General features: G+C 44.0%; 1 protein-coding gene across 1 annotated transcript; it reads left to right on the forward strand.

The window, feature by feature from the left end:
* ENO4 (enolase 4) lies at window positions 1–27028 on the forward strand. The gene is made up of 14 exons (XM_039237343.1): window positions 1–175; window positions 6120–6248; window positions 7033–7223; window positions 8845–8993; window positions 10647–10816; window positions 10923–11054; window positions 12612–12665; window positions 13903–13959; window positions 16057–16224; window positions 19455–19580; window positions 20956–21151; window positions 23408–23475; window positions 24007–24124; window positions 26632–27028. The coding sequence occupies exons 1-14, from the start codon at window positions 11–13 to the stop codon at window positions 26760–26762; spliced, it is 1854 nt and encodes a 617-aa protein (XP_039093274.1). The 5' UTR covers window positions 1–10; the 3' UTR covers window positions 26763–27028.
* Window positions 27029–27171: the final 143 nt, after the last annotated feature.

Raw genomic sequence — 27171 nt, forward strand, 5'->3', positions numbered from 1 at the left:
ATCTCCTACCATGGGGGAAGAAGGCGGCGGCCGCAGCTGTGGGACCACTAGGGAGCTGCAGAAGTTGAAGCAGCAGGCGATGGAGTACTACCGGGAGAACGACGTCCCGCGCAGGCTGGAAGAGCTGCTCAACTCCACCTTCCACCTCCAGCCTGCCGACGTCTACGGGCACCTGGTAAGGACCTGGGACAAACACCCTCTTCCTCCAGCCCCCCTCCCCCCGCCCCGCGCTGCGGCAACGGCGTGCGCCTGCGCCGCAGAGTCGCGCACGCGCGCCGCCGCCACAGGCCTGAGAGCCGCGGTCGTGCGGGGAGGCGACCCCGGAGGGAGAAGCGGTGCGGAAACCTGGGCTGGAGGAATCTCGAGAAAATGGTGGACGGGAAGCAGAGGAAAGCGGGGTCCGGGCGCGTTCGTGGCTCGGGCGACAGCTCAGGCCCGGTAGGCTTCTGAGCTGGCCTGCCCGGTTGCCAGTTCTCTTTAAACACAGATCTTAACACCGCATAGCTCAGTTGACAGCCTGCAGCGGCCTCCGTTTGACCACGGACCCCCTGGCCTCATGCCCAGCCGGCTCCTCATTACTTACAAGTGTCACTCTGATTCCAAGCCTATGTACCTTGCAGGGTGCACCCCTCCTGGGTGCCCGACCCCATCCGAACAGCTCCTACCCAGACTCCAAGTTGACATCAGTCTTGCCCGCTTCCCCCGGACTTAATTGTCCTTTAGTGTTCCTAAATCATTTCCTGCTCATAATGAGACCCTCCGTAGGCTTTCGAGCTCCGTGGAAAGCAGGGGCCTTTTCCGACCACCTCACTAGTCCCTGTGCCCAGCGCAATATCAGGCGCCTTAGCAACGAGGAGTTGAAACAAGCAAGCGTTTTCTCACTTCTAGATCCTGTTAAGTACTAGCCAACACCTACCTTCTGGAAGGCAGTGTGGTTGGAACCGATAGGAGTTTGCACTGAGATGAAGCACTATGACAGCAGAGTATGTAAATGCAGTAAAGAAGCACCGTGTGTTTACAGGGTTCAAAACCATCTTGCTGAGGCAGTCGGTATGGAGGATGTTCCATGAATGTTTATTTTGCTCAGTCATGGCCTCCAAGTGACAGTTGTATGTTGGGGAAGGGCAGTGCTGAACTCCTTGTGCTATGTGATTGGTTATTTCACTTAATCTTTAGGACCACTGGAAGGTAAAAAATTATGATTTCCGTTTTTTTTACAAATAAGGAAACTGTGGCCCAGTGAATTGAGATGATTTTCCCAAGGGACACCGTGAATGACCGCACTGAATCAAACCAGGTTTGTGTCCATAGTACCTAGCGATTCCATGGTACATAGTGGACACTCAAGCTCTGATGTGGCACAGATGAAGGAATGCAACTCTGAATTCCATTCTCTTTCCACTATCTCTTGCTAGAGGAATTCTTGAAAGTTAACTAGTCTAACTTCTTCATTTCACAAAGACACCAAGCTCTTGGCTCACAGCTACTTGATACAAAAGTTAAGACTGGAGATTTGGACTCTGGTTCCTTGGTGTTAATGTTCTTCCCAGTCTACTAAACAGCTAGGACTTTAGTTTGTACAGCTCTCTGAGAGCTTATACCCTGGTTAGGGATAAAAGCCACTGATACATAAAATAATTGGAGTACTAGATAAGGTGATATATGATTGTGTGCTAGACTAAGGGACGCATCACTGCATGCCTGTCAAAGGAGTTTAGGGTTAGGGAAGATGCCAGTAGGCTGGCTGTAGCATCTAAGAAAATTTTGCTTGGATTTTGAAAGGATGTTCAAGAATTGGACTGGCAAAAAGTCCTTTTCATTTTGCCACTGCCCTAGTTTTGGCCGTCCTTATTTTCATCTAGTCTCTCCATCAAGTCCAGCCTGAGTCGTGCTGCCAGACCATTGCTCCTTTTTTAAAAAAATTACTTTTTATTTTTAAGTCATCTCTACTACATCCAACGTGGGGCTCAAACTCACAACCCCAAGATCAAGAGTCGCACACTGCACCAACTGAGCCAGCCAGGTGCCCCCAGAGCAGCGTTCCTCATCCTAAATCTGATCACCATTCTCTTGCTCAGAAACCCCCTGTGGCTCATTACTATTTCCTAAAGCCTGAAGTTCCTCACTTCCCTCCCCATGGCTTATCCTAGTCCCTCTACCTGAAGTATCTGCCCTTGACTTCTCCCCCTTGTCTGCCAGTTGAAATACTACTCATTCCCCAATGTTCAAGCTCCAATGCCATTTCTTCTCTGCTTCTGTTACATACTAGAGGAATTGAAGTAATGAGGAAGATCCTTATGGGCAACAGCAATACAATACTATTTGGTCCCTCAACCTAGAATTTATGATTGAAAGAGTTTAGGATTGATCTGATCTGCTTGAAGATCTGACTGAAGATCTGATTTGATTCTTAGCCCTGCCACTTAGTAGCTGTAGTAGACTATTATATTGATGTTCCCCAATGAACCATACTTGCCAGTGTGACTGGTCTTACGTAAATCTCTCCCGCATGGACTTGGCCATGTGACTTGCTTTGATTAAGCATGATGGAAAGACATGGTAAGTGCTGCCATATTGAGGCTGTGTTACTGGAACACTCCCTCTTGGAGCCGTTATCATCCTGCCAGGAAGTAGAATTACTCTGCTGGAGAAAGAGATCAGGTAGATAGGCTCAGTGACGTAACACTTCCAAGGTATCCTATGAGAAAGACATGCCCAGCCACCCCCTAGGATGTGCTAAGCATCCTTGTTGAGGCACTAGACGCGTGGGTTAAATCATCTTGGATACTCTGGACCCAGTCAAGCTTCTAGATGACTGAGTCTGAATAGGAGACCCCAGGCAAGACCACCCAAAAGAATTACCCAATTGAACCCAGGCCAGATTGGTAGAGTCCTGGGTGAATAAATGGCTTCAGCCACTAAGTTTTGGAGTAGTCTGTTACTAAGCAGTAAATAATTAAAACGTTGGTCATTTTACCTTGTACAATTTATTTCTCTGGAATTCAGTTTGTTCATCTGTGGAATGGAGAGGATACAATTTACCTTACAGAGTTGTTTTGAGCTTCCCAAAAGAGGAGTCTCTTTGGAGAAACTAAGTAATAATTTTCAAACAGCTCTTCTCCTCCATTGGGTAGCTAGAGTCATCTCATTAAAATAAATCTCTTTATTTCAGTGTTAATTAATAAGGCTAAGACTCCAATCCTGAGTTATTTTTTGTTTGTTTTCTCCTCCCTTAAATTTGCATGTACATTCATATGTCACTCTGAGGCACCGTCACCAAAACAGAAATGGAAGCCAACATGGCAGATGGAAGATTATCTGCCTCTGGAATGGCCAAAGTTAGGGTGGACCCCATATTCCTGACATAAAAATAGGGAAAATAACCACATTCCTCATGCTTATTTTTCTTCCTAAAATGCTGTGCATTTTAATGTAGCCTTTGTGCCCTTCTCTCTCTCCCCCATCAATTGATAGCAATTGAAGTGGATTCTGGAGTTAGCTTGCCTAGATGTGAATCTCAGCTCAGGTAGTCATTTTGAAATCTTGGGGAAAATATTTAATCTCTATGTATTCAGTTTCCTCATGTATAGAGTGGAGATAATCCCATAGGGTTGTTATAAGGCACAAATAATGTGGGTAAAGCACTTAAAACAGTGGCCAAAGCAATGATATATTATTTTAAAAAAAACTATAAATATATGTTGTAAATGCTTTCAAAAGTTTTACATTTTGTTAGATACTGTTCTTTAAAATAGAGTTTATTTGACTTCTAAAATTATATTGTGGGTTTATATCACTTAAAACTGACTTTTAAGTATAAGAATAAAAGACGCGTTTTCCTTTTTTAAAAGTTCAAATGATGCTTCATTTTGCTTAAAAATAACTTCATGCTTTATTTTTAAAAAAGGAAAGAAAGAAATGTATGTGAGTTTCTGCTGAGAGTTCAAAAGAGAACAGCAGTCCCTATCAAAATAACATCAGCATTCTTCACAGATCTAGAATAAACAGTCCTAAACCGACTCCTGGAAAAAAAAAAACAAAAAAACAAAAAAACAAAGCTGGAGGCATCACAATTCCAGACTTCAGGATGTATTACAAAGCTGAAATCATCAAGACTGTATGGTACTGGCATAAAAACAGACGCTCAAATCAATGGAACACAGTAGAAAACCCAGAAATGGACCCACAAATATATGGCCACCTAATCTTTAACAAAGCAGGAAAGAATATCCAATGGAATAAGACAGTCTCTTCAGCAAATGGTGTTGGGAAAACTTCAGCAAATGGGGTTGGGAAAACTGGGCAGCGACATGCAGAGAAATGAACCTGGACCCCTTTCTTACACCACACACAACAATAAACTCAAAATGGATGAAAGACCTAAACATAAGATAGGAAGCCATCAAAATCCTAGAGGAGAAAACAGGCAACAACTTCTTTGACCTTGGCCGCAGCAACTTCTTAACATGTCTCCAGAGGCAAGGGAAACAAAAGCAAAAATGAACTATTGAGACCTCATCAAGATAAAAAGCTGTTGCACAGGGAAGGAAACAATCAGCAAAACTAAAAGGCAACTGACAGAATGGGAGAAGATATTTGCAAATGACATATCGGATAAAGGATTAGTACCCAAAATCTATAAAGAACTTATCAAACTCATACCTCCCCCCCCAAAACAAATAATCCAGTGAAGAAATGGACAAAAGACATGATTAGACAGTTTTCCAAAGAAGACATCTGATGGCTAACAAGCACATGAAAAAATGTTCAACATCACTCATCATCAGGAAAATAGAAGTCAAAATCACAATGAGATACCACCTCACACCCATCAGAATGGCTAAAATTAACAACTCAAGCATCAACAGATGTTGGTGAGGATGCAGAAAAAAAGGAACCCTTTTGCACTGCTGGCGGGAATGAAAACTGGTCCGGCCACTCTGGAAAACAATATAGAGGTTCCTCAGAAAATTAAAAATAGAACTACCCTATGACCCAACAATTAGATATATATCCTACTATATACCTACCTAGATATAGATATATAGATACCTACATATATATATCCTATATATGTGTGTGTATATATATATTAGGTATATATTAGGATATATATATATATATTAGGTATATATAAGTAGGTATATAGTAGGTATTCTAACATATCCTAATATATATATATGTGTGTGTGTGTGTGTGTGTGTGTGTATTAGGTATATGTATATAGTAGGTATATGACCCACTACTAGGTATATATCTAAAGGATACAGGTGTGCTGTTTTGAAGGGGCACATGCACCCCAATGTTTATAGCAGTGCTATTGACAATAGCCAAAGTAGGGAAAGAGCCCAAATGCATATCAACTGATGAATGGATACAGATATGGTATGTATGTGTGTGTGTGTGTATATATGTATGTGTATATATATATGTGTATATATATATATATATATATATGTAATGGAATATTACTCAGCGATCAAAGAGAATGAAATCTTGCCATTTGCAACAATGTGGATGGAACTAGAGTGTGTTATGCCAAGTGAGATAAGTCAGTCAAAGACAAATATCATATGACTTCACTCATATGTGGAATTTAAGACACAAGATAGATGAACATAAGGGAAGGGAAGCATAAATAATATAAAAATGGAGACAAACCACAAGAGACTCTTAAATACAGAGAACACACTGAGGGTTGCTGGAGGGGTGTTGGCTGCGGGGATGGGCTAAATGGGCGAGGGGCATTAAGGAGGCACTTGTTGGGATGAGCACTGGGTGTTGTATGTAAGTGATGAATCATTAAATTCCATTCCTGAAATCATTACACTATATGTCAACTAACTTGGATGTACATTATAAATAAATAAATAAATACATGAATAAATAAATGAATGAATGAATAAACAGAGAGAGCAAATTGCTCCCTGTACGAGAGACTGGGCATCATGTGAATCCAAATTTCAGCTCGTGAGGGCAGCGCAGTTCCCACAGAGCCTAATCCCCGCAGGAGGAACACACTCAGGGAGAGGTTTAGTAGAAACTAGAGTAAATGTGAATGACCTTTTAAAAACAAATGAGTTATGGTGTTGTAATCTTTGTTTCTTTGTGTGTTGAAGGCAAACTGCTTCTCTCAACTTGCAAAACCTCCTACCATATGCAAAGTAGTGGGGAGAAACGTGTTGGATGGACTAGGGCTTCCAACCTTGCAAGTAGAAATATTCTGCACCATTCAAAATTTCCCCAAGGTACGAAGCAGCTTAAATGTATTCCTCACCGTGTCCAGGATCCACTGCATTTATTAGCATTTATTGTCTAAACTGTAGAAAATTAATGTTTTGAAGTTCAGCAATGGTGAAATATACACACATGGACAATTTGTAGGTAGTTATAAACATAAAGCATGAACCGTACAATCAAGCATGATGGCTTTATTATATTTAAGTGTCACATTGGTACAGACGTGACATGCTGGCCTGAAGATGATCCAAGATGGAGAAAGGGGGCAAAAATAGTTTTAAAATGCTGACATTATTAAGTTAGTGAGTTTTATAAATCTACAAGTATGTTTATACATTCATAATGTTTTTTATAGATTTACATAGATTCATAATATACTGATCAGATAGGCTGATCTACATAAAGACAAATTCATTTTAGTAATTTTAATAATTCATGTTCATTGCTACCTATCTGTTAGAAATAATTTTGCTACAGTCTTTGGGAAGAAAATAATTATCATTAAAATCTGTATCCTTTTAGCTATTTATTGGACAGGTAGTGATAAAAATGAAGTTCAATGTAAGGTTTTTATAAGTGTATGTTAACAAGGTAATAATTTTAAATGCTCCTGGAAGTTGGGTTCCACACTATTTCCACAGTTATAAAAATATCTCAAAGAAAATTATATATTCTCATTTTCCCTTTGAAACTGGTGATAAAATATCATGCACATTAAAAGCTAGATACATTCAATTTCTTCCTTTCTGCAAGAGGTAGGGAAAATGTAGAACACATTTATATTATTTTCAGAACATATGTTCAGTGGTGATCTCCACACACTTTGAAGTCCGCGAGAACACTTTACCCGAGCTGGCTGCGGCAGAGGAAGTGGAACGGGCTGAGGCCGTCAGCACGGCTGTGCAGTGGGTCAACAAAACCATCACGGAGGAGCTTCAGGGCATAGACCCCTCCAACCAGGCGGAGGTGGACCAGGTGCTCAGGTAAACCTTCCACTTGCAAATGGATGTGTCCCGTACAATTTTTACCTTAAATACCTTTCCTTTTTCTTTCACCTGCCAGGAATATGGGTCTGTCATATCTAGAGGGTACAGTGAGCAAGTTGATCACGAAGCGTGTGCTAAAATAGCGAAATGTAGCATAAAATACTATTTTTCTTCTGAAAACCTCGTTTTTAAAGATTTCCTGTGGGAGACGATGTAAGGCCTTTCAGTCTCTTTCCATGCCAAGGATTCAGTAAAAGTTTCAGTAGAAATTTCTCAGGAAGCATTAAGAATCCAAATGATGTCCTGTCCATCCCCCCATCTCATACGCAATCTTTGAGTGTCTCCTACCCTTTCACATGTCACAGTGGGTGATGCTTATAGTCTGTCCCTCAACCACAGACAGGTCTTCCATGCTCTGCCCATGACTCTAACATGTGAAAGCCAAGGAAGGGTCTTCTGGGGCTCTGTAAGTATCGTCCAATGCCCAACCGAAGAAGGGTTAGCATTACCTCTCCTTTTGTGGAGGTCCAATGCCACAAGCCTCTTAGCCAAACAAAGGTCAACTGGATTCTATCTCTCTCTATACTTCACCCCTTGCTTAATTATACATAACATGACATTTTAGTTTGCTTCAGAGTTGGGATCATAACCTTTGTAAAAAAGTTTTCAATGGCTTTTTGGTTTTCCGGGTTATTTTTCCTCCTCATCTGCTATGATCATATTCTTCATTTTCTTTCCGATGTAGTTTTTCTCATACCTTCTATCCTATTACATTTCTTTTCTCCTGGAATTTTTCTCCCCAAGCCATCCATCTGTCCTCGTTCCCCTCTTGCCCACCACAGAGATGCTGTAGGACATCTCTGTTGTACACCTACTTTCTCGACCCCCTATCTTCTTCTTTCTCGACTTGCTGGACTATATACTCTTTAAAAGCAAGGATGAGAAAACGTTTGTGGGATGGAAAGTTTTTGAGTTCTGACATATATGTAGATGCTAGCACTTTTCCCTCCTGGTTCACACTTTACCTGAGTATAGATCTCATTTAAAAGCAATTTCTCTCAGTCCCACGAACATCTGGATAATTAATAAGTGGAACGTAATTCTAATTCCCGAGTCTTTGTTCTTTGTTGACTTTTTTCTTTTCCCGTGGAAGCTTTGAGCCTCTTCTTATTCTGGGGAGCTGAGCCTCCCCCTTTAAAACTGTTCATCTTAACTTCTCCTCCCACCAAAAAAGAAAATGAAGTCCTGCCCATTACGCTACGTATTTCACTGTCTATTCTTGACTCATGCTTCTCAAAAAGAAAATTCAGTAGCCTTTAATCAAATTATGTCTTCAATTTTTACCTTAAATATATAAACAAATAGGCCCAAATAATTTTTAAAATGAGCACCTATAATCTGCAAACATTTATTTCCAGGCCAAAATTAATTTCAGCTCTTCAACACAGGTTTGTAATAGCATCATCACTTCGGGTCCTTGGAAAGTGAAGGCAATCTGCTTCTAAGTGGCTAAAAAGCAGAGTTAATTATTGAAACATATTGAATAGAGGTCAGCACTAAAACATGGCCCAAATTATGAGTGATCTTCATTGTAAAGCCATGTTTTCTTGCTGTCAAGGACATTCTTTGAAAATAAAGTACAAGAAGATAAGGAGAGAAGAGAGCTGGAAAAGGCCCTAGAAGACCAAACAGTGTCCACCCCTTCACCTCCACCCCCACCACCGCTGCCGCCTCCACCCCCAGCAAAAAAAAAGGGACAGAAGCAAGGTCAGTGGCTCCTATTACAGAACCTTCAATAACCACTATGTGAGGAAGAAAGGCTGATGCTCTGACTGCCTTTCTAAGCACAGTCTTTCTGCTGCAGACCTAGGCTGGGCCCCCCACCAGGTACCATCCATCCTGCGTGTGACTTCCTTGCTTGAAGCTACGATGTTGGGCATCTTAGGTGGTTTTACCTCACCTTGTTTTCTTTGTAAGGAAAAAATACTTCTTTCTCTGGTGGTGAGCGCTTACCAAATGAAGTGCACCAAACAGTGGCGAAGCTGGGGATGGGGAAGAGGGGCGTGGTGTGGGGGACCCTTACCTGCCCTGTAAAATATCCATGAGCTCATCAGAAAGTCACTCCATATGTTAAAGATTAGCAATATCCTCCGATACGGTTAACCACCATTTTCTCAGTCCTATTAATAACATATAAAGAAAACTTTGGGGGTAAAGTCTTTCCTATTTTAAAGCAAATCATCAAAGTTATCATGGCCCTTTTTTCCAGGCTTTCCAACATATTGTGAACTTCAGCCCCGTCAGGGCTGCTAGTATTGTAAACAGAGTTTTATGTCTTTCCAGCATGCTCTTGGGGGCATGAATCATGCCTCATTCAGTGGAGCACCATCAGTGCCTAGCATGATGCAAACGCACAAAGTAAACACCCCATAAATGTGGATCCCCTTGGAGAAGAAAGCACCAGAACCAGGAGGGTGTCAAAGAGAATGTGGAGACATGGTTTCTTCATTCCCAGATTCAGATTGTGAGGCCCAGAGAGGGAAGGAGAGTCACCCAAGGCAAAAGAATCATATGAAACCAACCTCTTGGGACAGGGAGATGGCCAGTGCTGAATTAGAGGTAGAGATCAGCAATGGGTGTTCATTTGGCGGTCGCTGTTGACTGACAGAACTTGGAATGTAAGAGAAGGGACAAAGTAGGAGGGGACAGTAATTTGCTAAACATTTACTAGGTACTCTGCACTTAAATACCTTAGTCCACTTATCTTACCTATGTGAGCCAGGCCAGCAGCTGGGGGGAAGGACAGGAAGGTCACTAGCGATTTACAATGGATGGCATAGCACCTGATCAGGCTGGCTCACTGGAACCAAGTGAGGGCAAAATATGGGTGAGGGTGGATGGCTGGATCTGGATGCCATTTCTCATATAACAAGGCATCTGTTTGGGGTTGGCCAGAAAGGTAACCAGTTAGATACATGCTCATGAAGAGACGTTCGGTAGAAAGCTGGGTACCGAGGAGCTATGACAGGTGTAGAAAGCAAAGGACTTAGAATCCAAAGACTGTCCAGATCCTCTTTATTCACTTTCTATTAGATATTGGGCCAATCTTTTAACCTAAGCCCTAGTTTACTTATATGTGAATGTGGGGGTCATAGTATCTACTCCATACAATTGTTGAGGGAGTTGATACTGAATGTCTTAACATTCCCTAGAGCGGCAAAATCCATGGCTACAGAGTATTTGAACATCACACAGAAACTTCTTGGGGGCTTGGGTGGAGAGCATCTTCTATCTAGCCTCAGTTTTCCCCCTTTCTTTGTGTGGGGCCTTCACATCTGTAAGTAAAACATTAAAAACAGATAGTTTCATCATAGTCAAACTTCCCCGGAAGGAATCTTTTATTGCTGTTTTTCTCCCCAGGGAGGATAGATACTCTTCTAGAGAAGCCTATTTTGCCTCCAGAACCCGTTGAACCTGTACTCAGTGGTAGCATGGCCATCGGGGCTGTGTCACTAGCTGTGGCCAAAACCAGTGCCATGCTGGGCAATAGCCCCCTCTACATAAATCTTGCGCTCCTGAAGCGCCCCCAGGTGAGTATGTAACCCTCAGGTTAGATCTGTTCTATTCCAAGGACCCAGGAGTGTCGCAATACCAATGGACCATGTTTCTTGTTTTCCTTGCTCTTCCCTATTTCAGGAGCAGCCAACAAGGCTAACCCTGCCTTTGCTAATGGTATCCCTGGTCAGCTGCGGGAAGTCATCACCTGGGAAGCTGAATTTAATGAAAGAAGTGATTTGTATACCCCATCCAGGATTAACTGCTAAACAAGTACTTTATAGTATCTCACACTACTTTTTCTAAAACATATATATTCTATCATTGATGAATCTCTAGTATAGGTCCCCAAGGTTTATGACACCGAGAGAGAGTTAATTTTAAAAATGAGAAAAGAATACTTTAGGAAATCAGGGACGTGGGAAGAAAGCAAGATATCAAAACAAATGGGGGGGGCACATTTAGGCCACCTTTGATTTCTGGTTCCTATCAGCACTGACGTGTGCCTGTGAGTTCGCAAGAAGCCCTGGGTGAGTGACCCGGCAGGCCGTGATAGTGCTGGAAGGCTGTTATTTGGGGGAGTCGAGGCATCTTTATCTATTGGCCGATGCACTGTGGCGGCAGCAAGAGGAAGCTGGCATTTTCCTAGTGGCCAGTTCTGTTCAGTAAGAGCTCCGGGGCCAAGCACACTGCTTGGCACAAAAGAGAGATTTGGTGCATGTTTACAGAAGGAAACCTACGTTGCATCTTTCTACTCAGTGGTGCGCTAGCGTCTGTTTTGTTCCGCCCTGGCCTGAATGAGCCAATACGCCTCTTTACATCTTCATGAAATATTCTGCCAGTTAGGCATTGGGAGGAACCCGTGTTCATGTTCTATAGCAGATGTTTTCAGAAAAAGGGTACAGGACATTCCATCCCCTCTGGGAATACACTGAGTGATATTTTTTATCCAAGCTAGTGAAAATCGTTTTTTAAAACTCCTCAAGCTAATTTCTTCATGATAAAGAATTCTGTTTTTTATGAGAATAACCGTTATCTCCCAACGTATTGATGGTGGAACCCAAGACTCCATCGCTGACTCACCATCCAGCAGACCATGTTCAGATACTGGCACTGGAATCTTCCCTGCAGTTAACATCTGGGGTGCCATGCGGTTCTGTATTTGTCTTCGCACGCAGGTCCCACAATCATTAGAATATCTTTTCGGCTTTTTATGTGACAGTGGCTTTATACGAATTCAAACACTATCGTGCAGAATCCCTTGATGCACAGTCTATGACCTGTGACACGTACTGAAAAAAGTTGGTCACAAGACTGAAAGAAAATGAAATCCACTTGATCCAACCAAGCAAACCAGTCCATTCTGAACAATGGAGAAAGGACCGTGAGAAGAGTCTCGGTCATTTTTTTTTATGTTTCTTTAATTTATTTTCTAGGAGAGAGAGAGAGAGACAGCGTGAGCAGGGGAGGGTCAGAGAGAGGGAGTCACAGACCGAAACAGGCTCCAGGCTCTGAGCTGGCAGTCAGCACAGAGCCCGATGCGGGGCTCGAACCCTCGAACCGCGAGATCATGACCTAAGTGAAAGTCGGACGCTCAACCGACTAAGCCACCCAGGCGCCCCAAGTCTCGGTCATTTTCAACCCACTAAAAATTGAGCACTGAAGGTTCATATTTAATCTTCTGATTTTGTAGACCTTATCTGGTCTACTGAACCAGGATACCATGACCCTACAAATATTTAGTTAGAAATAGCCAGGGTGTGGTGTAAGTTTTTATATTTAAAATTTCTAGACTCCAGTTGTGGAAGATCATGGTTATTCTACTTACAGGGTGTGGAGATGCTTCTAGAAATTCAGAAACATATTAACAGGACAATGGAAATGGTATGTAAAGAGGACCTATGGTATGTGATTGCTGATGCTAACACCTTCTAGTATACAAATTATGGTTCATTATGAAATTAACTCAGTGTTATTGTTATTGATGTGTAAAGTGTCTTAATTTGCCTTGGGTTTCCCATAGGAGCCAAGCTTCTACATTCCCTCATCGTCAGGATCCAATTTCTGATGGCCTTTAACAGTCTCATCAGCTGGCTCTATGCTAAGATCATTCCTTGGGATTTGCAAAGAAAGGATTTGGCCCTTAGGATGTGCGAGGCAGTTTAGTGTAATGGTTAAGTCAGACTGTTGTGTCTGCTTAGGATCCTGGTGTTGGGCAAACAGGAGCCTTTGGCCAGGCAGCTCTCGAAAGGGGAGCCGCAGAAGCCAGATGGTGACAGGCAGCCATATACATGAGTCACTAGTTGTGCCAGTGTTTGTCTTGTTCACCAGTGTACATCTCCTGCCTCGCACATCAGTTTGCTTCCCAAGCGTGGTATTTTTACCAGGGGATAGAAAGTTCAGCTGACACCATTGTGAAAAAAAGAAGCAGGGTATCCTGTATTTGCATATACTCGGGTGTGAACCATGCTGATTTTTAACAAACATGCCCCAGTTTACAGAGCCAGTGAGTCCTGGGCATTAAAGTGCATCCTTTAAAGGCTGAATCCTGGCTCCCAAACTCTGTCAACGCCCTACATTGTGGGGACTAAAAATCACCAATAATCTTTAGAAAGTCTCTTTGCTTTTAATCTCAGATGACATTACACATACCAGGCTCATCAGAGTTAATGACCTTTGGCTGTTTCCAAAAGTCAAGTCCACCCTGCAGGAGAAAGGCTTTATACCTAAACAACATTCAAAACAATCTAAAAGCAAATCCCACAGTGGTGTTTCTCCTTAAGGGCAAGGAGGGGATTTCATATGAGTGAATAATACCATATTTATCTGAGTAGAAATGCACAGATATGTTATATACACACACCCCATCTGTAATGATCGGAGGTACAATGTAAAGATGAACAAAAGGGTACGTGCACCTGAATTTGAGAAACAGCTTGGAGGTTATCAAAATAAGGATGGGCTGGTAAGGCCTGTGTGTGTGCGTGTGTGTGTGTGTGTGTGCGTGTGCAAGTACGTGCACGTATGTGATTCACAGTGTGACCAGTGAGGCCCCAGAGCAGTGGACAGGCCACAAGACCTGATCATTGCAAGTGATTTATCTGTATCTTCTGTCCCCCAGCCCCCTCCTGCAAAAACAGAGACCAAAAAAGGGCATAATGGAGGCAAAAGAAGTCAAGTAAGTGTATGTATTTCCTGAGCACTCTTCAGTATGGCACAATTCATTTACATACTCTCTGCCTGTGCTCCTCTCCCAGTCACCGTGCTCCAAGACCAGGGCTGACACGAATGGGAACAACACGGTGCTCCCCCTCCAAGGGTGGGAAGGCAGCGGAGCCCAGAGCTGGGAGATCACTCTGCCCCACCTCTCTGGCCACGGACTGTGGGACCCTCAGAGGGTGTGGAAAAGCATTTCTGAGTAACAGGATTTTATTTGAAACCTGATAGGTGAAATGCCGAGGAAGGCACTTCCTGATAACTAGCTAAAAAGCACATGGGAAAGGTTTTTGATCTTTATCTTACCCCTCCCAAGTGAGAGAGAAACAAAAGGCACAAAAAGAGAGCCGTTTCTTCCCTTGGGTCCCGAAAAGTCACCAGAGCACCGTGTCCAGGAGAAGCGTTACGACAGCTCAGATTTTTGTCAGTGACGTCAGACAAACAGCTCCTGTCAAAATTGGCCAGGGTGGCTGCAAGGGCCTCAGGAAGCCCTCTGACCTCGAGCAGCCGATGACTTTGATGATTGTGGATGCTCTGGCACACACCTGTCCCATGCCTGAGCTTTCCACACTATAGTCAGTCACTGATAGGGACCCCAAAGATCGTACAAATGCTGATAGTTGCTCACATGGGCTCCTAAAAATGGAAAATTAAATCCCTCCTGAAATTGGGAGAAGAGAAATGTAGGAAAAAATACACCAGAAAGTTAAGTACTTGACACTTGTATCTGTTGGGATGAACACAACACTCTGAAGTCGGGCCTTGCAGGAGCGCCAGGCGATGATGAACAGGACGACCCAGTGTCAGGGCTGCTTCCCCCGGGCCAGCAGGTTGTCCTCTGTGTTCTGAGAAGCCCACACCAGGATCAGCCCTTTCTGTGATGAGCTTTACTACTTTTTTTTTTTCTGTTAGAAGCAGCTGAAATGGTTGATTCTAGAGAGGCAGCCATACCAGTGGAAGCATGAACTCTGGAGCTAAACCTCCTGGATTAAAATCTGTTCCAAGTTACTTACCTCTCTATAAAATGGGATAATAATAGTACCTGCTTTGTGGGCTAATATAAAGAGTAAACGTATTTATATAAAGTATTTAGAATGGTAGCTGGCTTTTAATAAGTGGTAACTAAGCCCTAAATGAGTGATACTTTTGTACTTTAGAAGACTCTAACAAAACTCCCCAATCGATATACAGAAATTTCCCCAACTCTTCCGTGGCCAAATAAAAGGTTCCTCTCACTGACATTAAAAATGTTGGAGGGTTCTTGTAATTAACTAGTGTTATCATCAGAGAAATGGCATAGTTACACCAAGGTTCACGCACACACTTGAGTTTGCTCTTGAGTTTGGCATGCACGTGCACACGCGCATGCGCACACACACACACACACACCCTTCAGGATTACTGATACTGCTTCAACTATGTTATAATTGTATAGTGGCAATATGTGATAAGGCACATCAGGGCTGACCTTGCAATAGAAATGCATGATTTTCCTTGGGCTGCTTTGGGTCCCCAACCTTCTTCCACTGAAATCCATCCTCAGCTCTGCATTTTATTGGAGTTCTTTACTCTTTTTTCTCATAAAACATTTCCTGAAGGAGGGTTCCATCTTTAACACTTCTATTCTTCCAAAGGAAGATGGAACCCAGGAAAGAGCGGGTTTGGAAACAGATGGAGAAGGACAGAGTTTGGGACAGGCAGGACAGACGTTTACAGAGACCGCCTGGAAATTCACCACGTTGGTGGTTGCAGCTGAGGTCAGCCCATGTGCAGTTGAAAGAGCTGATAAAGAGATTACACGGGCACACCAAAGAGAGAAGTATATTCCTGGGTCAAGCTTGATACCTTGGGGTAAGAAAATTACCCCAGGTTCTTTGGGCAATCAAACACCAGAAGGTCACGCAGAGATGACAGGGACCTGGATGTGCCATTAGCAGAGACACAGAGACCTGTTTAGAAAGCTGAGTCTGGTTATAAACAACGCCCAGTTTGTAACCAGGAGGCTCCAAGAACCTCCCTGTGCTAAATTTACATGCATCATTTGCTTTGTGTCTTACAGCAGCCCATCACTGCCAGGATGTCCCATCTTGGCTGTTTAACCATTAGTTACGACGCCATAGAGCAGCCACTGCTCCTAATCGAAGGCATCTGTGCGAACCTGGGGCTGGATTTGGGGACCAATCTGCATGTGGCCATCAACTGTGCTGCACACGAGCTGATAGACTATGTAAGTTTCTGCTCCCGAACACTTACTTTTTGTTGGGTCCCAGTATTTTTATTTTATTTTAGTTTATTTTATTAAATGTTTTATTTATTTCTAGGAGAGAGAGAGAGAGAGACAGCATGAGCAGGGGAGGGTCAGAGACAGAGGGATACACAGACTCTGAAATAGGCTCCAGGCTCTGAGCTGGCAGTCAGCACAGAGCCCGACGCGGGGCTCGAAACCACGAACCGCGAGATCATGACCTAAGCGAAAGTCGGACGCTTAACCGACTAAGCCACCCAGGCGCCCCTGGTCCCAGTATTTTAAAATTAGAACTCAGAACAAGAGCTATCTGAATATTTTCCAAAACGGATCCTGTTGTTTTTAGTAATATTGTGTGAAGGGTCCAAACATAATTGCCAAGTTGAGAAAGCCAAGTTAGCTAATGACCAGAGAATACTATAACCATATAATTAAAAAATATTTTTAATGTTTATTTATTTTTGAGAGAAAGAGACAGAGACACAGAGAAAGAGTGTGAGCAGGGGAGGGGTAGAGACAGAGGGAGACACAGAAACCCAAACAGGCTCCAGGCTCTGGGCTGTCAGCCCACAGCCTGACGCAGGGCTCGAACTCATGAACCGTGAGATCATGACCTGAGCTGAAATCAGACGCTTCACTGACCCAGTCCCTGAGGTGCCCCTATAATTTTTAAAAATTAACAGAAAACAGCAAAATCATTACAGATAGAAATTCTGTAACAAAAATTCCTAAAATGGGCTGCTTACATTGCAATTGTGAGAGCCATTGAAAACTAATTTAAGAAGCTGGTATGCCCTACCGAGCTCACTCATTTCATTGGTCGGGGCTGCATTTGTCAAGCCTGCAAAGGGAACCCATTGTAACTCTGGCTTGGTAAGCCCTTCTGGACAAGAGGTTCTCAGGGTTTCTGCTGTGACTCACTTTTTATTTTGTTTATTTATTTATTTTGAGAAAGAGCAAGAGTGGGGAAGGGGCAGAGAGAGAAGGAGAGAGAGAATTCCAAGCAGGTTCCGCCCTGTTAGTGCAGAGCCCACGGTGGGGCTTGAACTCATAACCATGAGATCATGAACCTGACCCCAAACCAAGACTTGGACACTTACCTGACTGAGCGAGCCACCCAGGTACCCCCGTGACCCACTTTTTAAATATAAAAATATTTGCAAGTTATTGACATTTATGGTGAATGTATTTTTATCCACTTAAGCCCATCACCGTGTCATCCACAGGCGGGGTTAGGACAGAGCTTTTGCGATGAAACTTCACCCAGAGACCACACCACACAGAGGCAATTCTTTTTAAAAGAATGGAAATCAGGTTCATTTTTAAAAAGCTGCTGGGGCGCCTGGGTGGCTCAGTCGGTTAAGAGTCCGACTTCAGCTCAGGTCATGATCTCCCTGCTTGTGAGTTCGAGCCTTGTGTGGGCTCTGCTGACAGCTCAGAGCCTGGAGCCTGCTTTGGATTCTGTGTCTCCCTCTCACTCTGACCCTGCCCTGCTCACACCCTGTCTCTCTCTCTCAGAAATAAATTAAAAATTAAAAAAATTTTAAAAAGCTTCAGTCCTCACTTCCTCAGGGTTAACACGCCCCCATTTAACCTTTAAACTTGGGAAACTAGCATGTTAGGAACACTGTTAAAAGTTGTCTGTCTTATACATTTGTGATGATTTGGTAATTAATGTCAAATTCAGGGAAAATGACCAAAAAGAATTCTGCTTGAACTTGCAATTCTTTAAACTTCAAAGGATAATTTGAACAGTATATGAAAACCCCAACTCTCAGCTGACTTCTGAGTCCTTTTAAGTTTTCTAAAGATGCTAAGGGCATGAAGGAATGTTTAATGTAATTTCCTATTCTCCACATAATGATTGGTTCCTAGGCATACTATTACAAGAAATAATTGCATGTTTTCATCAGCAACGTATACCAAGACCCATGAATATACTGACTGCTAGTGCTAGCTAGAATGGGTGTTTTTTGCTTATATTCACTAAAATGTATTAGCTTGATTATCAGATAAGTCTTACAATGTTAGTTGAAAGCCATTAGCTTTTCTGCGGCACCTGGGTGGCCCAGTCAGTTAAGTGTCCAACTCTTGGTTTTGGCTCAGGTCATGGTCTCATGGTTCGTGGGTTCAAGCCCCTTGTTGGGCTCTGTGCTGACACTGTGGAGCCTCCTTGGGATTTTCTCTCTCTCCCTGCGCCCCCCCCCCCCGCCAACTCACATGTGTGCATGCACGCTCTTGCACACACACTCTCTCTCTTTCAAAATAAATGAAAATAAACTTTTAAAAAAGTCATTAACTTTTCTTTACTGACAAGATTTTTCAAAGCTTTGCTGTAAAGAACTAAAAGTTCTTGCTGCTTTTTAATCTGAAAAAAAAAAAGAATAAAACCCTTTCAATTAAGGACTTCTAATTCCAGTAGAACCCATTCCATTAGGAGCAGTAACAAGAAGGCATTAGCAAACCAAAGTTATTCTGTTCTGTTCTACCTCCTCCCCAGTGCCTAAATATCTCCCTGGTGCCATCTCTGAACATAGACCTGGAAGTCAGTGCTATGTTTTACAGAGAGATTACACTTCAACCCTGTTTAGTTGGTGACTCAGGGGCTTTCCAGACTTCAAATGAATGGGGTTGAACTGGAACTCTGCTTTTAGGACCGCAGTGCTCCTGCTGGAATTTGCATGCTACCTGAGGAGGCGATGCCTTCACACGGGTCACTTCACATTTCATAGTGGCCATTAGTATCTCAGAATTGCCCTGCTTTCAAATATTAGGGTGTCCACCGTAGAGGAAACAAGCTATTTGTTTACTGTGAGTGGAAAGACGGTGGGTTCTGGTGAGTGCGTTATCCTGTTTTACAAATTTATGGCATCGCCCATCCACGCAAGCAGCCAGGTGGCTGGCACCACCTCACAAACCTAAGTTAAGAAATGATCCCCCTCCTTCTGTGTACTTGGTCTTTTGTGCAGAAGGCTTCATCTGAAGTCATGGGTCCGAGCTGCACAAGGCACGAAGGGGAATGGTGACTCGATTTCCCCAGGCTAATATTTAACAGATATTTAAGATGCACAGATTTCTAATGGCTGTGCAGCCTGAAAAGAACGTTTATAACCTTTTATATGCAATGAGTAAATGCAAATGGGAATCCCACCTTTAACATTCGAGGAATTCACCCTTTCTCTGTGCTTTGTTATTGCCTGTACACTTCTCAGAGTAGAGGGAAGTATGAAGTGATGATGGGAACATACAAGAACACAGCCGAGATGGTGGACCTGTATGTGGATCTGATCAACCGGTTCCCTTCAATTATCGCCTTGATCGACCCTTTCAGGAAGGAGGTAACAGGATTCAACTCGAATTTTATATCCACACAGAGCAAACGCTCATTCTTTTGGATTGGTATTTGAAATACTGCAATCTGGGCTGGGGTCGAGTTGTTTCAGCACACAGGAGGAAAGGCACGTACTAAGCACATGCATAGCAGAAACACACTTGCGTAGGGGTGTGCCTGTCTGCAGCAGGAAACAAGCCAGCCCCAAGCACTTTTGGGGCAGCGTGCATTTACAGGCCGCCTAAGCCTTGGTGGGTGAGCTGCTGTGCTAGCCGCTGCGTCAGGAGGCTCATCACCATTGCTAGGTGCTCCCGGCAACAGGACTCTGGGGTAAACGTTTGTAACCTATATCCACTCACCACCGTGCACCAAAGCCACAAATCTGTACTTTTTTTTCTTTTTAAATATTTATTTTGAGAAAGGGAGAGAGAATGCATGATTAGTGGAGGGCGAGAGAGAAAGGGAGAGAGAGTCCCAAGCTGATAGCACAGAGACTGATGCAGGGCTCCATCTCACGAGCTGTGAGATCATGACCTGAGCCCAAATCAAGAGTTGGATGCTCAGCTGACTGAGCCACCCAGGTGCCCCACAAAGCCATATTTTTCAAATGGTTTCAGATAGGGAGGCTTTGGGATCTGTTCTAACTACTGACCCTGATGAGGGTTGTTCATGTTATGAATTGGAGAACCATTAGACATACTAAACAGATACCCTGAGATAATGAATTACTTAAATTTGGGGAGTGAGGATTGTGGCTGCTCTCACTTGGTGGCCCAGCGCCTCTCCCAGCCATCACACCCGTCACCACCTGTGCTGCAACCCTGCACTGACGGAGCCCCGACTCCCAGGGCTTGTCCTGGGGCTCTGACCTCAGCCGGTTTTAATGGGAAAGACTGCCCATTTGGTGTTCTCATGGGGCAGGGCAGAATCTGGTACTTCGTTTCATGTGATGGTCTCACCAATGAAAAATAAGGATGTTGAGAATGAGAGCCTAAGGCCCTCGCAGGCTCATTTCCTTCAGTTGTCTGTTCACCGGATATAACAGTGACAGCTGGCCAACCAGTCATTAGTATGTCATGGATAATATGGTGGGTAGGAGCAGCCTGGGTGTGAAGGGCTATCAATGAGGAGCATTTAATGTGTTAAATATTTTATTGGCTAGATATTTAGGCTCAGATTTAATCACTTGAAGTTTCTGTTCCATGAAGCTTGTGAATGTGTGTGGCTGTGATGCAGGCACCATTCAGCCACTGCAGAAACAACAGAAAATGGTTTTGTGGATCTCAGGAAGATATTTAACTTTGATTATGTGCTGTAAGATTCCTGTTATTTTGTGATTATGCTTATACATTGTAACGGTCAATTCTTAAATATTTACCTAGGACTCTGAGCAGTGGGACAGCCTCTATAATGCTCTTGGTTCCAGATGTTACATAATTGCAGGAACTGCATCCAAAAGCATTTCTAAACTTCTAGAGAATGGTACCATCGGCACCCCCAAATCCAGCGGGCTGATCATAAAACATACCAATCAAACTACAGTGTCTGACTTGGTGGAAATCACCAATCTTCTTGACAGTGAGTAAAAGTATGGATCTGAAAAGGCTCACAATGAACTTAACTCGGTTGCACAAGGAGCCGAAACTACAGTTTGTCAGTTAATAAAAAGCATGGAATTCATCTTGGAAGAAAAACAAATTTCCAGCCATCTGCGAGAGCTTTGATGCTGGAAGACAAAATGCAGCTAAGCTTACTGAGTCACTTCAGTCACTGTGTCCCAAGGACAGCCCCAGTCTAGGAGGTCACCCCTTTCGTGAGGGCTACCACACAGGTGTGGCTAAGCACAATGTCCTGTCGGCCTCCTACACACGTCAGTGATCCCACGTGTCCACACTGGTGTCTTCTAAGTTTTTTCAGAGAGAGAGAAAGAGAGAGAGAGAGAGAGAGAACTCGTACACAAGTGAGGGAGAGGGAGAAAGCATCTTAAGGAGGCTTCACGCCCAGCACACAGTCCAAAGCAGGGCTCGACCTCACAACTGTGAGATCTTGACCTGAGTCAAAATCAAGAATTGGATGCTCAACCCACTGAGCCACCCAGGCGCCCCCACACTGGTGTTTTAAATTCCTCACAAGTTTCAAACTCTTTACTGCCTTGAGGTCTTTGAACATGCTGTTCCTTCAGCTTAGAGTGCTTTGCCCTGTACCGCTGACACAGCTAACAACTCCTGATCCTCCGGGTCTTCTTTCCTTAACGGAAACCTTTTCAGATATATAGGCCTTTCCTGGCTTCGCCTACCCCTACCTGGTTGCTCTGAACCTTTCTCGTAGCATCCTGTGCTTTCTCTTTATACTACTGGCCACAATTACTTGTTCAGTTATTTAAGATCTAGTACCCTCCCCGCTGCCATGCCCCAGACTGTAAACTCCCGTGAGTGCACAGGAGTCTCGTTCTCTTACACACAGTGCCTGAAACACGAGTGGGCCTCAGGAACTAGGCAGAAGGCCGGGCAGGACTCAGAGCCGGACTGGCAGCCAGGGACCTGGGCTGGTGCCAGAGACTGGAACGGAATGTGCAGAGTCCCTGTCCTGCAGGGGGCCAGTCTAGGGCCCAGGCAGGGCTGTCCCGCAGGAGGTGATGGGAGCCCCCCAGCCCTGGCCTTTCCGGGGCCTCCCTCTCAGCGGGCATCCTGTCATTCACTTCCAGTCGGATCGCTGCTCCAGGTCCTGCCTCTAAGACACAATCAGTCTCTGGAGGAAGAATCCTGGCTCTTTGAAGACCAGCACATTTCAAGGGCTCTGAGATCCTCAAATGATTAAGCACCAGCCACACTGTTCTGTTCGTAAATAAACATCCAAAGTGACAGGCCCCTTTGAATAATATTCTACACGATAAACTGTGAAATCCAGTGAGGCACATCATCTCGCCAGTGACGCCTTTGTACTTACTGCAGATTTTGTCTCAAAGATGCACACCTTTCTACACTGAACATGGACAAAATGGAATCGTGTTTTACAGTGGTGGTCTTTGAAATGTATCAATCTGAGCATTTTCCCCCTTTAGTCGTTATAAAGGCATTTTATACGTTTATGGCATCTTAACTTTGATGACATGTGGCATTCATGTAGTATCTGGCACCTGAGATGCCAGAAAGGGATTAAACAGACAAAACTAGGGTAATAAGGGACCCCTGGGTGGCTCAGTCGGTTGAGTGTGTTACTCTTGATTTCAGATCAGGTCATGATTTCACCTGAGATCAAGTCCAATGTTGGGCTCCCCTCTGCCCCTCCCTTCTTCTCCCTTTGCCCCTCCCCCCTGCATGCATATTCTCTCTCTCTCTCTCTCTCTCTCTCTCTCTCTCAAAAAAAAAAAAACTAAGGCAATAAAAATACAAATGTTTAGGTCAGAATTCTCTGCTGGTCAAATCATTGACTCTTCACAGGAAAGTTTTAAATCTCTAGCAATTAAAAAAATTTTTTAATCTTTATTTACTTTTGAGAGAGAGGGAGGGGGAGGGGGAGAGGAACAGTGAGAGAGGGAGACAAAGAATCCAAAGCAGGCTCCAAACTCTGAGATGTCAGCACAGAGCCTGATGCAGGGCTGCAGGGCTCGAACTCACGAACCGTGAGATCACGACCTGAGCCAAAGTCGGATACTTAAATGACAGCCACCCAAGCATCTCGAATCTCTAGCAAATTTTAAATTTTGGTTCTGGGGGCTCATATATATATGTATATATACATGTACACACACACACACACACACACACACACACACACACACACACACATTGTTTCTATACCATCTAAATCTGAAAAGAATTCCTCTGCTTACAGGTAAGCAGCACATCGCTGTCTTTGGAAGCACAGAAGGAGAATCTTCAGATGACAGCCTTGTCGATCTGGTAAGTGCTAAAAGCTGGTCAACTGCAGAATTGCCACAACACTGCTTTTTATCACGAATTGGTATTTCAGAGAAATGCAGTCTTTGGCAGAGAAAGTCATGTAACCTTTTATGAAATAGACTTGCTTCCTCCAGACAGCTGCCTTTTGCAAAGAGCTAATCTTTGAACTTCTAAAAAGAAGAAAAATGGAGGTCCTGGGAAAATGAGGAGCGCACGAAAATGGCAGGGGTGTGCCCTTGCAATCTTACTGCCTAAAATGAAGTGGGAAAGGCCAGAACGTTCTTAGACAAAATCAGCATGCTCACATGACTAGCAAAGCACCTGATGTATAGTCACGCTCTTTACCGTTTGACACTGTCCGTTTGAAAGCGGGCCACGCTTAGCTGCATAAAGATAAAATACTGAGTTATGAGGAAAACCCTAACAGCCCATGGCGTCAGCGCCCTTTCTCCCTCAAGGACGGTTCACACTTTAGCAACATGCGACTTCTCGTCTAAAATAAATTTTGTCCCCCACCCTCACCCCCTCCAGGCCGTTGGACTCGGTGTCCGGTTTATCAAGTTGGGAGGTCTTTCTCGAGGCGAACGGGTGACTAAGTACAACCGTCTGCTAACTATAGAGGAAGAACTTGTCCAGAACGGAGCACTGGGTACGTGCTGCTTTCCTGCTTTGTTTGCACTTCGCCATGAATAAGAGAACAAAGTTTGGGGGAGGGGGAAGAGGAGGCCCTCCGCAGGAGGGCGGGGGATCCAAAGACTAGAACTAAGTGCTGACAACACCGGGGTGGCATTTACCACAATGTGCATTGTTTTCTTAATGGATTATCTATTTACCTGAATGTTTAAAACTCTCGCCCTTCTTCTCCATGAATAAGCTGCATGGTGCTTTTCAATAGGATTAATTGATTGGAAGCTCCAATCCTACCTTTTGTTATGGTCCAAATTATAGTTAAGGTCTCACTGCACAGAACCTGCAAGTTAAAGGCAGATGTTTTCCCGGCGGTTCTTGGGAACAACTCCTTTTACTTCAAACGAGTAGACAGCATGTTAAGTTTGTCAGACTTTGGAAAGGCTACAATCCCAAGAGAACCGAGGCAATCATTTACGAGGTAAAACTTCTGCAGATTTGCGTGGACAGGAGGACCTTGTAAGTATTGGCTGCTTGGAGAGAAAACACCCCGGATACCCAGCTCTACCCATCATGTTACTGGGAGGGTCAGAAGTAGGCGCCTCGCACAGAGAGGTGCGTAAATAGACCAAGTTATTGTTGTTGTAATTCGAAAAATAGTTTGCATTTCAGTCTAGAATAAATGGGTCGATAGGCTGGAAAAAAGTTTGTGTTGTTTAAGTAGTATTGGCCAAGTGTGAAATTTTCTTGGATGCTCTAAATGAAACCTCTTCAATGAGAAATGTATCCCGGAAGGTACTGTACAGAAACCAGTTACTGGATATGACAGCAAGGAAGCAGTCCTGTGTTGTGCCTCAAAATGTGCATTGAAAAAATAGAGAGGCCGAGGGGCGCCTGGGTGGCTCAGTTGGTTAAGCATCCGACTTCGGCTCAGGTCATGATCTCACAACTCGTGGGTTCGAGCCCCGTGTCTCGGGCTCTGTGCTGACAGCTAGCTCGGAGCCTGGAGCCTGTTTCATATTCTGTGTCTCCCTCTCTCTCTGACCCTCCCCTGTTCACGCTATCTCACTCTCTCAGAAATAAATAAAACATTTAAAAAAAAAAAGAAAAAATAGAGAAGCCGATGGAAATTGTAATGATAAATGTGTCATGCTTAACATATGTAATGACCTTCAAACACACCCTAGGCTTCACAAGAAATAAAAATGTTAACGGAGAGACTCTTTCTGAGGTGTGTAAGGGCGGTCAGAAATTAGTGTGTGTTGTTGTATGTGTAACACAGGGTTGGTTTTTTCAGAGAGGTAAAATCATATTGTTGATTTTGTAGATCAAGTGATCCACATATGATTATTCCTACCTGGCTGTTTTATGTCATCCTGCCTCGTGGAAACCTTTGAGTCCTAAATGACCCCTCACATCTCCAGCCAGACTTCCCCACAAGAGAAACAGCTGCTTCAGGGCATCAGAAAGGATCCTAGTGACCAGAAGCCCGGCCCCTCCCTCAGGGACAGTGCCCACCCCCCCGAACAGTCTGGACCGGATTAGCAGATTACAGGCATGCCTCATTTTATTGCATTTGGCTTCACTGTGCTTCCCAGACACTGCGGTTTTTTATAGAATGAAGGTTTGCATCAAGCAGGTCTGTCCACACCATTTTTCCAACAGCATCTGCTCACTTCACGTCTGTGTCAGGTTTTACTAATTCTTGCAACATTTCAAACCTTCTCATTATTATACTTCTTATGAGGATCTGTGATCTGCTGACTGACCCGGAGAGCTCAGATGATGATGAGCAGCTTTTAGAAATACACTATTTTTAAAGTATGTACATTGGTTTTGTCTTTTTTTTTTTTTTTTAGACATAATGCTACTGTGCTCTTAACCAACTATGGTATAAACATAACTTTCATACGCACTGGAAAAGCAAAAAACTCATTTGACTTGCTTTCCTGTGGCGGTCCAGGGCCACACCGGCAGAATCTCTGAGGTGTGCCTGTAAGGAGAATTCCTGTCATTGGCCTGTGGTCAGTACACCACATTGATGGCAGTCAATAAATGGTAAGGGGACCAGAAACGGGAACAACAAATCTCCCCTCTGAGAACAAGTAGGAATCCGGTACAAGCTCGACCGTTAACACCCTGTCACTGCCCGTATGGATCGGACTGGAATGAAGTCTGCAGTTGTCTGTGCTGGAATAGCCAGCTGGCGATGGTTGGCATTCACACAGAGGGCTGGTCTCTCCTCTAGTTCCGCTTCTTCCTCTGGTCCTTTTCGGCTAAGCTTCTGCCCGAAGTCCACCGTACACCAAGTGTTCCAGAAGCGTACCACACAAATTGACCAAGCGTATTGCACAGTTAATATGTAACTAAAGTGAGGCCCGGTTTTAAATAGTCCCAGGGTCTTTTCTAATGGTGGTGGGGCCCCTCTGGGCAGTTCTGAAGGTGGTCTCCTTTACGTCACGACAAGTAACGGCACACTTGGTGCCACTGGATTGGACTGTGAACTTCATTGCTATTGTTGTTTAATAGGTTTCAATGAAGAGCATACGTTTTTTCCCTTGGATGAGGAAGCTGAAAAGGCTACCGTGTCCGGTGAGCCACCCGAGCTCCCGGAGCCTGTCTTCCCCACAGAAGTGATGGAGAAATCAGCCAATGAGTGAGCGTCTTCTGGACGGGGCCGTGGACAACGCTGGCTCACGTGCGGCTGAAGTGTGCCTTCATGTTGGTTTTGCTTGCAAACATCCCTAACTTGTCTTTTGTATTCTTTTGATTTCACTGTTTGGTAAAATTGATACGTAGTGTTTCTGTCTGAAATTATACCTGTAAACTATGCCTTCCAGTCCCCCATTTCCATTGGGATTTCGTCTGTGTGCCAGCCCTCCTGTCCATCGGGTGTGTGTGTGCCCGGGGAGGAGGGCGGGGAAGACCTAGTAAAAGAGCCCAACACTTTTGCTGTTGACTGCACACTTAGTGCAGGAAGCGCAGACGCATTTTTGGAGTAGCCGGCCTCATGCAGAAGTAGAGAGCATCAGTTTCTGTAACCGCCAGATAGCTTCCTCTTACTTCCTC

The sequence above is a fragment of the Hyaena hyaena genome, unplaced genomic scaffold (genome assembly GCF_003009895.1).
Source record: "Hyaena hyaena isolate Hyena2069 unplaced genomic scaffold, ASM300989v1 scaffold_124, whole genome shotgun sequence".
NCBI lineage: Eukaryota > Metazoa > Chordata > Mammalia > Carnivora > Hyaenidae > Hyaena > Hyaena hyaena.

Bases quoted from the DNA above. Each gene is read 5' to 3' on its own strand.
- ENO4 (XM_039237343.1), top strand. From the start codon at position 11: ATGGGGGAAGAAGGCGGCGGCCGCAGCTGTGGGACCACTAGGGAGCTG. The intron at 10,817-10,922 runs GTGAGTATGTAA...TCCCTATTTCAG, and splicing joins CGCTCCTGAAGCGCCCCCAG to GAGCAGCCAACAAGGCTAAC. The intron at 24,125-26,631 runs GTACGTGCTGCT...GTTGTTTAATAG, and splicing joins TGTCCAGAACGGAGCACTGG to GTTTCAATGAAGAGCATACG.